Consider the following 13,138-nt stretch of genomic DNA (forward strand, 5'->3'; position numbering starts at 1 on the left):
GACAAATCCACTATAATTGAGAATTTCAATAAGCATTTTTCTACGGCTGGCCATGCTTTCCACCTGGCTACCCCTACCCCGGACAACAGCACTGCCCTCCCCTCTGCTACTCGCCCAAGCTTTCCCCATTTCTCTTTCTCCCAAATACAGTCAGCTGATGTTCTAAAAGAGCTGCAAAATCTGGACCCTTACAAATCAGCCGGGCTAGATAATCTGGACCCTTTCTTTCTAAAACTATCTGCTGAAATTGTGGCCACCCCTATTACTAGCCTCTTCAACCTCTCTTTCGTGTCGTCTGAGATTCCCAAAGATTGGAAAGCAGCTGCGGTTATCCCCCTCTTCAAAGGGGGGGACACTCTTGACCCTAACAGCTACAGACCTATATCTATCCTACCCTGCCTTTCTAAGGTCTTCGAAAGCCAAGTCAACAAACAGATTACCGACCATTTCGAATCCCACCATACCTTCTCTGCTATGCAATCTGGTTTCAGAGCTGGTCATGGGTGCACCTCAGCCACGCTCAAGGTCATAAACGATATCTTAACCGCCATCGATAGGAAACAATACTGTGCAGCCGTATTCATTGACCTGGCCAAGGCTTTTGACTCTGTCAATCACCACATCCTCATCGGCAGACTCGACAGCCTTGGTTTCTCTAATGATTGCCTCGCCTGGTTCACCAACTACTTCTCTGATCGAGTTCAGTGTGTCAAATCGGAGGGTCTGTTGTCCGGGCCTCTGGCAGTCTCTATGGGGGTGCCACAGGGTTCAATTCTTGGACCGACTCTCTTCTCTGTATACATCAATGATGTCGCTCTTGCTGCTGGTGATTCTCTGATCCACCTCTACGCAGACGACACTATTCTGTATACTTCTGGCCCTTCTTTTGACACTGTGTTAACAACCCTCCAGGCGAGCTTCAATGCCATACAACTCTCCTTTCGTGGCCTCCAATTGCTCTTAAATACAAGTAAAACTAAATGCATGCTCTTCAACCGATCGCTGCCTGCACCTGCCCGCCTGTCCAACATCACTACTCTGGACGGCTCTGACTTAGAATATGTGGACAACTACAAATACCTAGGTGTCTGGTTAGACTGTAAACTCTCCTTCCAGACTCACATCAAACATCTCCAATCCAAAGTCAAATCTAGAATTGGCTTCCTATTCCGCAACAAAGCATCCTTTACTCATGCTGCCAAACATACCCTTGTAAAACTGACCATCCTACCAATCCTCGACTTCGGTGATGTCATTTACAAAATAGCCTCCAAAACCCTACTCAATAAATTGGATGCAGTCTATCACAGTGCCATCCGTTTTGTCACCAAAGCCCCATATACTACCCACCACTGCGACCTGTACACTCTCGTTGGCTGGCCCTCGCTTCATACTCGTCGCCAAACCCACTGGTTCCAGGTCATCTACAAGACCCTGCTAGGTAAAGTCCCCCCTTATCTCAGCTCGCTGGTCACCATAGCAGCACCTACCTGTAGCACGCGCTCCAGCAGGTATATCTCTCTAGTCACCCCCAAAACCAATTCTTCCTTTGGACGCCTCTCCTTCCAGTTCTCTGCTGCCAATGACTGGAACGAACTACAAAAATCTCTGAAACTGGAAACACTTATCTCCCTCACTAGCTTTAAGCACCAGCTGTCAGAGCAGCTCATAGATTACTGCACCTGTACATAGCCCATCTATAATTTAGCCCAAACAACTACCTCTTTACCTACTGTATTTATTTATTTATTTATTTTGCTCCTTTGCACCCCATTATTTCTGTCTCTACTTTGCGCTTTCTTCCACTGCAAACCAACCATTCCAGTGTTTTTATTTTTTATTTTACTTGCTGTGTTGTATTCACTTCGCCTCCATGGCCTTTTTATATTTTTATTTATTTATACATATATTTGTTTGCCTTCACCTCCCTTATCTCACCTCACTTGCTCACATTGTATATAGACTTATTTTTTTCACTGTATTATCGACTATATGTTTGTTTTACTCCATGTGTAACTATGTGTTGTTGTATGTGTCGAACTGATTTGCTTTATCTTGGCCAGGTCGCAATTGTAAATGAGAACGTGTTCTCAATTTGCCTACCTGGTTAAATAAAGGTTAAATAAAAATAAAAAAATAAAAAATGATAGACCCTTTAAGGAGAGAGAGAGGTTTCATGATAGACCCTTTAAGTAGAGAGAGAGGTTTCATGATAGACCCTTTAAGGAGAGAGAGAGGTTTCATGATAGACCCTTTAAGGAGAGAGAGGTTTCATGATAGACCCTTTAAGGATAGAGAGAGGTTTCATGATAGACCCTTTAAGGAGAGAGAGAGGTTTCATGATAGACCCTTTAAGGAGAGAGGTTTCATGATAGACCCTTTAAGGAGAGAGAGGGGTTTCATGATAGACCCTTTAAGGAGAGAGAGAGAGGTTTCATGATAGACCCTTTAAGGAGAGAGAGAGGTTTCATGATAGACCCTTTAAGGAGAGAGAGAGGTTGCATGATAGACCCTTTAAGGAGAGAGAGAGGTTTCATGATAGACCCTTTAAGGAGAGAGAGAGGTTTCATGATAGACCCTTTAAGGAGAGAGAGATTTCATGATAGACCCTTTAAGGAGAGAGAGAGGTTTCATGATAGACCCTTTAAGGAGAGAGAGAGGTTTCATGATAGACCCTTTAAGGAGAGAGAGAGGTTTCATGATAGACCCTTTAAGGAGAGAGAGAGATTTCATGATAGACTCTTTAAGGAGAGAGAGAGGTTTCATGATAGACCCTTTAAGGGGAGAGAGAGGTTTCATGATAGACCCTTTAAGGAGAGAGGTTTCATGATAGACCCTTTAAGGAGAGAGAGAGGTTTTATGATAGACCCTTTAAGGAGAGAGAGAGGTTTCATGATAGACCCTTTAAGGAGAGAGAGAGGTTTCATGATAGACCCTTTAAGGAGAGAGAGAGAGGTTTCATGATAGACCCTTTAAGGAGAGAGAGAGGTTTCATGATAGACCCTTTTAAGGAGAGAGAGAGGTGTCATGATAGACCCTTTAAGGAGAGAGAGAGGTTTCATGATAGACCCTTAAAGGAGAGAGAGGGGTTTCATGATAGACCCTTTAAGGAGAGAGAGGGGTGTCATGATAGACCCTTTAAGGAGAGAGAGAGGTTTCATGATAGACCCTTTAAGGAGAGAGAGAGAGGTTTCAGGATAGACCCTTTAAGGAGAGAGAGGTTTCATGATAGACCCTTTAAGGAGAGAGAGAGAGGTTTTATGATAGACCCTTTAAGGAGAGAGAGAGGTTTCATGATAGACCCTTTAAGGAGAGAGAGAGGTTTCATGATAGACCCTTTAAGGAGAGAGAGAGGTTTCATGATAGACCCTTTAAGGAGAGAGAGAGGTTTCATGATAGACCCTTTAAGGAGAGAGAGAGGTTTCATGATAGACCCTTTAAGGAGAGAGAGAGGTTTCATGATAGACCCTTTAAGGAGAGAGAGAAGTTTCATGATAGACCCTTTAAGGAGAGAGAGAGGTTTCATGATAGACCCTTTAAGGAGAGAGGGAGGTTTCATGATAGACCCTTTCAGGAGAGAGAGAGGTTTTATGATAGACCCTTTAAGGAGAGAGAGAGGTTTCATGATAGACCCTTTAAGGAGAGAGAGAGGTTTCATGATAGACCCTTTAAGGAGAGAGAGGTTTCATGATAGACCCTTTAAGGAGAGAGAGGGGTTTCATGATAGACCCTTTAAGGAGAGAGAGAGAGGTTTCATGATAGACCCTTTAAGGAGAGAGAGGTTTCATGATAGACCCTTTAAGGAGAGAGAGAGGTTTCATGATAGACCCTTTAAGGAGAGAGAGAGGTTTCATGATATACCCTTTAAGGAGAGAGAGGTTTCATGATAGACCCTTTAAGGAGAGAGAGAGGTTTCATGATAGACCCTTTAAGGAGAGAGAGAGGTTTCATGATAGACCCTTTAAGGAGAGAGAGAGGTTTCATGATAGACCCTTTAAGGAGAGAGGTTTCATGATAGACCCTTTAAGGAGAGAGAGGTTTCATGATAGACCCTTTAAGGAGAGAGAGGGGTTTCATGATAGACCCTTTAAGGAGAGAGAGAGGTTTCATGATAGACCCTTTAAGGGGAGAGAGAGATTTCATGATAGACCCTTTAAGGAGAGAGAGAGGTTTCATGATAGACCCTTTAAGGGGAGAGAGAGGTTTCATGATAGACCCTTTAAGGAGAGAGAGAGAGGTTTCATGATAGACCCTTTAAGGAGAGAGAGAGGTTTCATGATAGACCCTTTAAGGAGAGAGAGAGGTTTCAGGACAGACCCTTTAAGGAGAGAGAGGTTTCATGATAGACCCTTTAAGGAGAGAGTGAGAGGTTTTATGATGGACCCTTTAAGGAGAGAGAGAGGTTTCATGATAGACCCTTTAAGGAGAGAGAGAGGTTTCATGATAGACCCTTTAAGGAGAGAGAGAGGTTTCATGATAGACCCTTTAAGGAGAGAGGGGGGTGTCATGATAGACCCTTTAAGGAGAGAGAGAGGTTTCATGATAGACCCTTTAAGGAGAGAGAGAGGTTTCATGATAGACCCTTTAAGGAGAGAGAGAGGTTTCATGATAGACCCTTTAAGGAGAGAGAGAGGTTTCATGATAGACCCTTTAAGGAGAGAGAGAGGTTTCATGATAGACCCTTTAAGGAGAGAGAGAGGTTTCATGATAGACCCTTTAAGGAGAGAGGGAGGTTTCATGATAGACCCTTTAAGGAGAGAGAGAGGTTTCATGATAGACCCTTTAAGGAGAGAGAGGTTTCATGATAGACCCTTTAAGGAGAGAGAGAGGTTTCATGATAGACCCTTTAAGGAGAGAGAGAGGTTTCATGATAGACCCTTTAAGGAGAGAGAGAGGGAGACTCAAGAGGAAAACATTTGACACTGCAAATATAGAGAAGAGTATGGCTTTCCTTTGATTGGTTGTGATGAGTTGTGTTCCACCAATCCGAGCTGTGTGTTCTGTTGGTAACTAACTGAGCTCTCTGTGTTGTGTCTCTTCAGGAGACCATGAGGGAGAAAATCTACACCCCTCTGACAGTAGAGAGCGCTGTAGACGCCAGGTAGGAACCACAGCTAATACGCTCTAACTTCACTACAACTCCCAGCATGCACTCTTCAGCATGCTGTAGACGCCAGGTAGGAACCACAGCTAATACGCTCTAACTTCACTACAACTCCCAGCATGCACTATTCAGCATGCTGTAGACGCCAGGTAGGAACCACAGCTTATTCACTCTAACTTCACTACAACTCCCAGCATGCACTCTTCAGCATGCAGTGGACGCCAGGTAGGAACCACAGCTAATACACTCTAACTTCACTACAACTGCCAGCATGCACTCTTCAGCATGCTGTAGACGCCAGGTAGGAACCACAGCTAATACACTCTAACTTCACTACAACTCCCAGCATGCACTCTTCAGCATGCTGTGGACATGCCACTTGTTAAGCCCAGCAGCAGTTGTCCATCTGAATATTTGTCTCTGTGTCTGTCTGTCTGTCTGTCTGTCTGTCTGTCTGTCTGTCTGTCTGTCTGTCTGTCTGTCTGTCTGTCTGTCTGTCTGTCTGTCTGTCTGTGTGTCTGTGTGTCTGTCTCCTGCTCCAGAGATGCTGTTGCCAAGATTCTGTACGCTCTGTTGTTCCACTGGCTGACTGAGAGGATTAATGGACAGGTGTATCCTCGACATCACGCGCTGTCAATATCTGTACTGGATATATATGGCTTTGAGGTACTCCACTTTATCCTTCCCTCCATCTCTCTCTCCATCTATCCGTCCCTCCATCTCTCTGTCCCTCCATCTCTCTCTCCCTCTGTCTGTCCCTCCATCTCTCTGTCCCTCTGTCCCTCCATCTCTCTCTCCCTCTGTCTGTCCCTCCATCTCTCTGTCCCTCCATCTCTCTCTCCCTCTGTCTGTCCCTCCATCTCTCTGTCCCTCCATCTCTCTCTCCCTCTGTCTGTCCCTCCATCTCTCTGTCCCTCTGTCCCTCTCTCCCTCTGTCTGTCCCTCCATCTCTCTCTCCCTCCATCTCTCTCTCCCTCTGTCTGTCCCTCCATCTCTCTCTCCCTCTGTCTGTCCCTCCATCTCTCTGTCCCTCCATCTCTCTCTCCCTCTGTCTGTCCCTCCATCTCTCTGTCCCTCTGTCCCTCCATCTCTCTCTCCCTCTGTCTGTCCCTCCATCTGTCTGTCCCTCCATCTCTCTCTCCCTCTGTCTGTCCCTCCATCTCTCTGTCCCTCCATCTCTCTCTCCCTCTGTCTGTCCCTCCATCTCTCTGTCCCTCCATCTCTCTCTCCCTCTGTCTGTCCCTCCATCTCTCTCTCCCTCCATCTCTCTCTCCCTCTGTCTGTCCCTCCATCTCTCTGTCCCTCCATCTCTCTCTCCCTCTGTCTGTCCCTCCATCTCTCTGTCCCTCCCTAATACACCTTGGCATAAATAAGAATTTGTTCTTAAATGTTCTTAACTGACTTGCCTAGTTAAATAAAGGTTAAATAATTATTATTTATATTTTTGAAATACATTACCTTAACCATGCTAATTGCTTAATTAACTCAGGAACACACCTGTGTGGAAACACCTGCTTTCAATATACCTTGTTCCCCTCATTAACTTGTGTTTCCATTATTCTGTCAGTTAGCTGTATCTAACCCAGTATCTCTGTCTCCTCCGGGACCTTCAACATCTCTGTCAGTATCTCTGTCAGTTAGCTGTATCTAACCCAGTATCTCTGTCTCCTGCAGGACCTTCAACATCTCTGTCAGTTAGCTGTATCTAACCCAGTATCTCTGTCTCCTCCAGGACCTCCAACATCTCTGTCAGTTAGCTGTATCTAACCCAGTATCTCTGTCTCCTCCAGGACCTTCAACATCTCTGTCAGTTAGCTGTATCTAACCCAGTATCTCTGTCTCCTCCAGGATCTTCAACATCTCTGCCAGTTAGCTGTATCTAACCCAGTATCTCTGTCTCCTCCAGGACCTTCAACATCTCTGTCAGTTAGCTGTATCTCACCCAGTATCTCTGTCTCCTCCAGGACCTCCAACATCTCTGTCAGTTAGCTGTATCTAACCCAGTATCTCTGTCTCCTCCAGGATCTTCAACATCTCTGCCAGTTAGCTGTATCTAACCCAGTATCTCTGTCTCCTCCAGGACCTTCAACATCTCTGTCATTATTCTGTCAGTTAGCTGTATCTAACCCAGGATCTCTGTCTCCTCCAGGACCTGTCCTTCAACAGCTTTGAGCAGCTCTGTATCAACTATGCTAATGAGTCCCTGCAGTTCTTCTTCAATAGGATCGTCTTCAGACAGGAACAGGTGAGGGTTATTATGTGTTATTATGCGTTATGAAGCCTTATGAAGCCTGTATGAAGCCGTATGAAGCCTGTATGAAGCCTATTTGTCATCTGCCTGTCAGGAGAAGTACAGCAGGGAGCACAACCTCTGGCAGGATGTCCTGTTATAATTGTTAGTATGTGTATGAAGCCTTATGAAGCCTTATGGAGCCTTTATGTGGTGTGTTATTTTACATTTTACATTTTACATTTTAGTCATTTAGCAGACGCTCTTATCCAGAGCGACTTACAGTAGAGTGCATACATTTTATTACATATTTATTTTTATTTTTATTATTATTATTTTTTTACTTCTAGTTCCTCCCAAACCCGGATCCGGGAGCACCCCCCACAGTAAAAAAGCTGACTAGCATAGCCTAGCATAGCGTCACAAGTAAATACTAGCATCTAAATATCATTAAATCACAAGTCCAAGACACCAGATGAAAGATACAGATCTTGTGAATCCAGCCATCATTTCTGATTTTTAAAATGTTTTACAGGGAAGACACAATATGTAAATCTATTAGCTAACCACGATAGCAAAAGACACAACTTTTTTTTTTCCACCATTTTTTTACTGCATAGGTAGCTATCACAATTTCGACCAAATAAAGATATATATAGCCACTAACCAAGAAAAAACTTCATAAGATGACAGTCTGATAACATATTTATTGTATAGCATATGTTTTTTTAGAAAAATGTGCATATTTCAGGTATAAATCACAGTTCTACATTGCAGCTGCAATCTGAAATAGCGTTGGAAGCAGCCGGAATAATTACAGAGACCGACGTCAATTACCAAAATACTCATCCTAAAACATTTCTGAAAAATAAACAGCATACAGCAAATGAAAGACCAACATCTTGTGAATCCAGCCAATATTTCAGATTTTTCAAGTGTTTTACAGCGAAAACACAATATAGCATTATATTAGCTTACCACCATAGCCAGAAACACAAGCAATTTACCAGCAGCACAGGTTAGCGATCGTAACAATCCAGCAAAATATATATAATTTTTGACTAACCTTGATATACTTCATCAGATGACAGTCCTGTAACATCATATTACACAATGCATATAGGTTTTGTTCGAAAATGTGCATATTTAGCAGTACAAATCGTTGTTATTCAATGTGATCAGTGGCAACAGGTCATGCATTCTTGCCGGCGCCATCTTGGAAAGGCACCTAAGTTTACGATTATTTATCGATTAGATTGACTAAAAAATTACAGGTTGGACAGCTAATGAAAGATGCATTAGTTATTAATGCAACCGCTGAGTTATATTTTTAAAATTAACGTTACTAGACATACAGTGTGCGTTACAGCCAGACTAGTGCCGCAATAATGGCCGACAAATGCGTTTACATTTTTCCACATAAATACGGAATAAAATCATAAATAGCTCTTACTTTTGGACGAGCTTCCATCAGAGTCTTGGGCAAGGTGTCCTTTGTCCAAAAGAATCGTTGCTTGGTTGTAAAACGTCGTCTTCAACTTCGGAATTAGCAGCTAACAATAGCTATGTGGAGCAAGCATGCCCAAAACCTAGAAATGCAATACTAAGGAAATTCCGAAAATAGCAATATACTCGCATAAACTGATATAACTCGGTTTAAAATAACTTCGTTATGATGTTTCTAACACCTATATCAAATTAAATTACAGACGGATACATCTAAGGCCGATAACTGAGCGTTCCAAAATTTCATCCTGAGGTCTTGCTTCGCGTCATGACGAACGGCAAAAAGAAAGGTCCCTTCGTTCCTCTGAGCTTTATAAGCTCTGAGATCTACGTAGACACACCATTCCAATTCTCATTGGTTACTGACATCCAGGGGAAGGCGGGTGCAGTTCATGTCGACCCATAGGACACATACAGAGTTTTAAACTGATCCTAGAACAGAGTCAACATTTTCAGATTTTGCAGTACCCGTCAGGAATTTCGCTGCTAAACGAGTTCTGTTTCACTCAGAGAAATAATTCAAACGGTTTTAGAAACTAGAGATTGTTTTCTATCCAATAGTAATAATAATATGCATATTGTACGAGCAAGAATTGAGTACGAGGCAGTTTAATTTGGGAACGCAAAATATCGAAGTTGAAACAGCACCCCCTGTATTCTCAAGAGGTTTTAACATACTGAGACAAGGATATCCCTACCGGCCAAACCCTCCCTAACCCGGACGACGCTATGCCAATTGTGCGTCACCCCACGGATCTCCCGGTTGCGGCCGGCTGCGACAGAGCCTGGGCGCGAACCCAGCCCAGCCTGGGCGCGAACCCAGAGACTCTGGTGGCGCAGCTAGCACTGCGATGCAGTGCCCTAGACCACTGCGCCACCCGGGAGACCACATTAACATGTTGGTCATTTAACAGACGTTCTTATCCAGAGAGACTTACAGTTATTGCATTCATCTGAAGATAGCTAGGTGATTGCTAGGTGGGACAACCACATATCACAGGCATAGAATGTAAATAGTCTGGGTAGCCATTTGATTAGATGTTCAGGAGTCTTATGGCTGGGGGGTAGAAGCTGTTTAGAAGCCTCTTGGACCTAGACTTGGTGCTCCGGTACCACTTGCTGTGCGGTAGCAGAGAGAACAGTCTATGACTAGGTTGGCTGGAGTCTTTGACAATTTTTAGGGCCTTCCTCTGACACTGCCTGGTGTAGAGGTCCTGGATGGCAGGAAGCTTGGCCCCAGTGATGTACTGGGCCGTACGCACTACCCTCTGTAGTGCCTTGCGGTCGGAGGCCGAGCAGTTGCCATAACAGGCAGTGATGCAACCAGTCGGGATGCTCTCGATGGTGCAGCTGTAGAACCTTTTGAGGATCTGAGGACCCATGCCAAATCTTTTCAGTCTCCTGAGGGGGAATAGGCTTTGTCGGGCCCTCTTCACGACTGTCTTGGTGTGCTTGAACCATGTTAGTTTGTTGGTGATGTGGACACCAAGGAACTTGAAGCTCACAACCTGCTCCACTAAAGCCCCGTTGGTGAGAATGGGGGCGTGCTCAGTCCTATTTTTCCTGTAGTCCACAATCATCTCCTTTGTCTTGATCACGTTGAGGGAGAGGTTGTTGTCCTGGCACCACACGGCCAGGTCTCTGACCTCCTCCCTATAGGCTGTCTCATCGTTGTCGGTGATCAGGTCTACCACTGTTGTGTCATCGGCAAACTTAATGATGGTGTTGGAGTCGTGCCTGTCGGTGCAGTCATGAGTGAACAGGGAGTACAGGAAGGGACTGATCACGCACCCCTGAGGGGCCCCTGTGTTGAGGATCAGCGTGGCAGATGTGTTGTTGCCTACCCTTACCACCTGGAGGGCGGCCCGTCAGGAAGTCCAGGATCCAGTTGCAGAGGGAGGTGTTTAGTCCTTAGCTTAGTGATGAGCTGTGAGGGCACTATGGTGTTGAACGCTGAGCTGTAGTCAATGAATAGCATTCTCACATAGGTGTTCCTTTGGTCCAGTTGGGAAGGGCAGTGTGGAATGCAATAGACTGCATCATCTGTGGATCTGTTTGGGCGGTATGCAAATTGAATTGGGTCTAGGGTTTCTGGGATAATGGTGTTGATGTGAGCCATGACCAGCCTTTCAAAGCATTTCATGGCTACAGACCTGAGTGCTACGGGTCGGTAGTCATTTAGGCAGGTTACCTTAGTGTTCTGGGGCACAGGCACTATGTTGGTCTGCTTGAAACATGTTGGTATTACAGACTCGGACAGGGAGAGGTTGAAAATGTCAGTGAAGACACTTGCCAGTTGGTCAGTGCATGCTCACAGTACACGTCCTGGTAATCTGTCTGGCCCTGCGGCCTTGTGAATGTTGACCTGTTTAAAGGTCTTACTCACATCGGCTATGGAGAGCGTGATCACACAGTCTTCAGTAACAGCTGGTGCTCTCGTGCATGTTTCAGTGTTATTTGCCTTGAAGCGAGCATAGAAGTGGTTTAGCTCGTCTGGTAGGCTCGTGTCACTGGGCAGCTCGCGGCTGTGCTTGCCTTTGTAGTCTGTAAAAGTTTGTAAGTCCTGCCACATCCAACGAGCGTCAGAGCCGGTTTAGTACGATTCAATCTTAGTCCTGTATTGATGCTTTCTTTGATTCGTCGCAGGGCATAACAGGATTTCTTATAAAGTTCCGGGTTAGAGTCCCGCTCCTTGAAAGCGGCAGCTCTAGCCTTTAGCTCAGTGCGGATGTTGCCTGTAATTCATGGCTTCTGGTTGGGGTATGTAAGTACAGTCATTGTGGGGACGACGTCCTCGATGAACTTATTGATAAAGCCAGTGACTGATGTGGTGTACTCCTCAATGCCATCGGAAGAATCCCGGAGCATATTCCAGTCTGTGCTAGCAAAACAGTCCTGTAGTTTAGCATCTGCTTCATCTGGCCACTTTTTTATTGATCGAGTCACTGGTGGTTCCTGCTTTAATTTTTGCTTGTAAGCAGGAATCAGGAGGATAGAATTGTGGTCCGAGTTACCAAATGGAGGGTGAGGGAGAGCTTTGTACGCGTCTCTGTGTGTGGAGTATAGGTGGTCCAGAGTCTTTTTCCCCTCTAGTTGCACATTTAATATGCTGATAGAAATTTGGAGAAACTGATTTAAGTTTTCCTGTATTAAAGTCCCTGGCTCCAGGTGAGCGTTTCCCTGTTTGCTTATGGCGGAATACAGCTCATTCGGTGCGGTGTTAGTGCCAGCATCGATCTGTGGTGGAATGTAGACAGCTACTAAATACAGATGAAAACTAGGTAGATATTGTGGTCTACAGCTTATCATGAGATACTCTACCTCAGGCGAGCAAAACTCCCTTAGATATTCAAAACCTCGTCTGAGGTAGAGTATCTCATGATAAGCTGTAGAGTATTATAAGAGGACAGGAGACTGACACGTCTTATATAAGAGGACAGGAGACTGACATGTCTTATATAGAGGACAGGAGACTGACATGTCTCATATAAGAGGACAGGAGACTGACATGTCTCATATAAGAGGACAGGAGACTGACATGTCTTATATAAGAGGACAGGAGACTGACATGTCTTATATAAGAGGACAGGAGACTGACATGTCTCATATAAGAGGACAGGAGACTGACATGTCTTATATAAGAGGACAGGAGACTGACATGTCTTATATAAGAGGACAGGAGACTGACATGTCTTATATCAGAGGACAGGAGACTGACATGTCTTATATAAGAGGACAGGAGACTGACATGTCTTATATAATAGGACAGGAGACTGACATGTCTTATATAAGAGGACAGGAGACTGACATGTCTTATATAAGAGGACAGGAGACTGACATGTCTTATATAAGAGGACAGGAGACTGACATGTCTTATATAAGAGGACAGGAGACTGACATGTCTTATATAAGAGGACAGGAGACTGACATGTCTTATATAAGAGGACAGGAGACTGACATGTCTTATATCAGAGGACAGGAGACTGACACGTCTTATATAAGAGGACAGGAGACTGACATGTCTTATATCAGAGGACAGGAGACTGACATGTCTTATATAATAGGACAGGAGACTGACACGTCTTATATAAGAGGACAGGAGACTGACATGTCTTATATAAGAGGACAGGAGACTGACATGTCTTATATCAGAGGACAGGAGACTGACACGTCTTATATCAGAGGACAGGAGACTGACATGTCTTATATAATAGGACAGGAGACTGACACGTCTTATATAAGAGGACAGGAGACTGACATGTCTTATATAAGCGGACAGGAGACTGACACGTCTTATA

General features: G+C 44.5%; 1 protein-coding gene across 1 annotated transcript in view; it reads left to right on the plus strand.

The window, feature by feature from the left end:
• Positions 1 to 13,138, plus strand: part of myo15aa (myosin XVAa) — a 229,483-nt gene that overhangs the window by 66,105 nt on the left and 150,240 nt on the right. The window contains exons 13-15 of the mRNA XM_071343551.1: positions 5,043 to 5,101; positions 5,647 to 5,770; positions 7,254 to 7,349. Of these exons, the coding sequence (XP_071199652.1) occupies positions 5,043 to 5,101; positions 5,647 to 5,770; positions 7,254 to 7,349 (279 nt within the window). The remainder of the gene's footprint in view (positions 1 to 5,042; positions 5,102 to 5,646; positions 5,771 to 7,253; positions 7,350 to 13,138) is intronic.

Source organism: Salvelinus alpinus, chromosome 1 (assembly GCF_045679555.1).
Source record: "Salvelinus alpinus chromosome 1, SLU_Salpinus.1, whole genome shotgun sequence".
NCBI classification, from domain to species: Eukaryota; Metazoa; Chordata; class Actinopteri; order Salmoniformes; family Salmonidae; genus Salvelinus; species Salvelinus alpinus.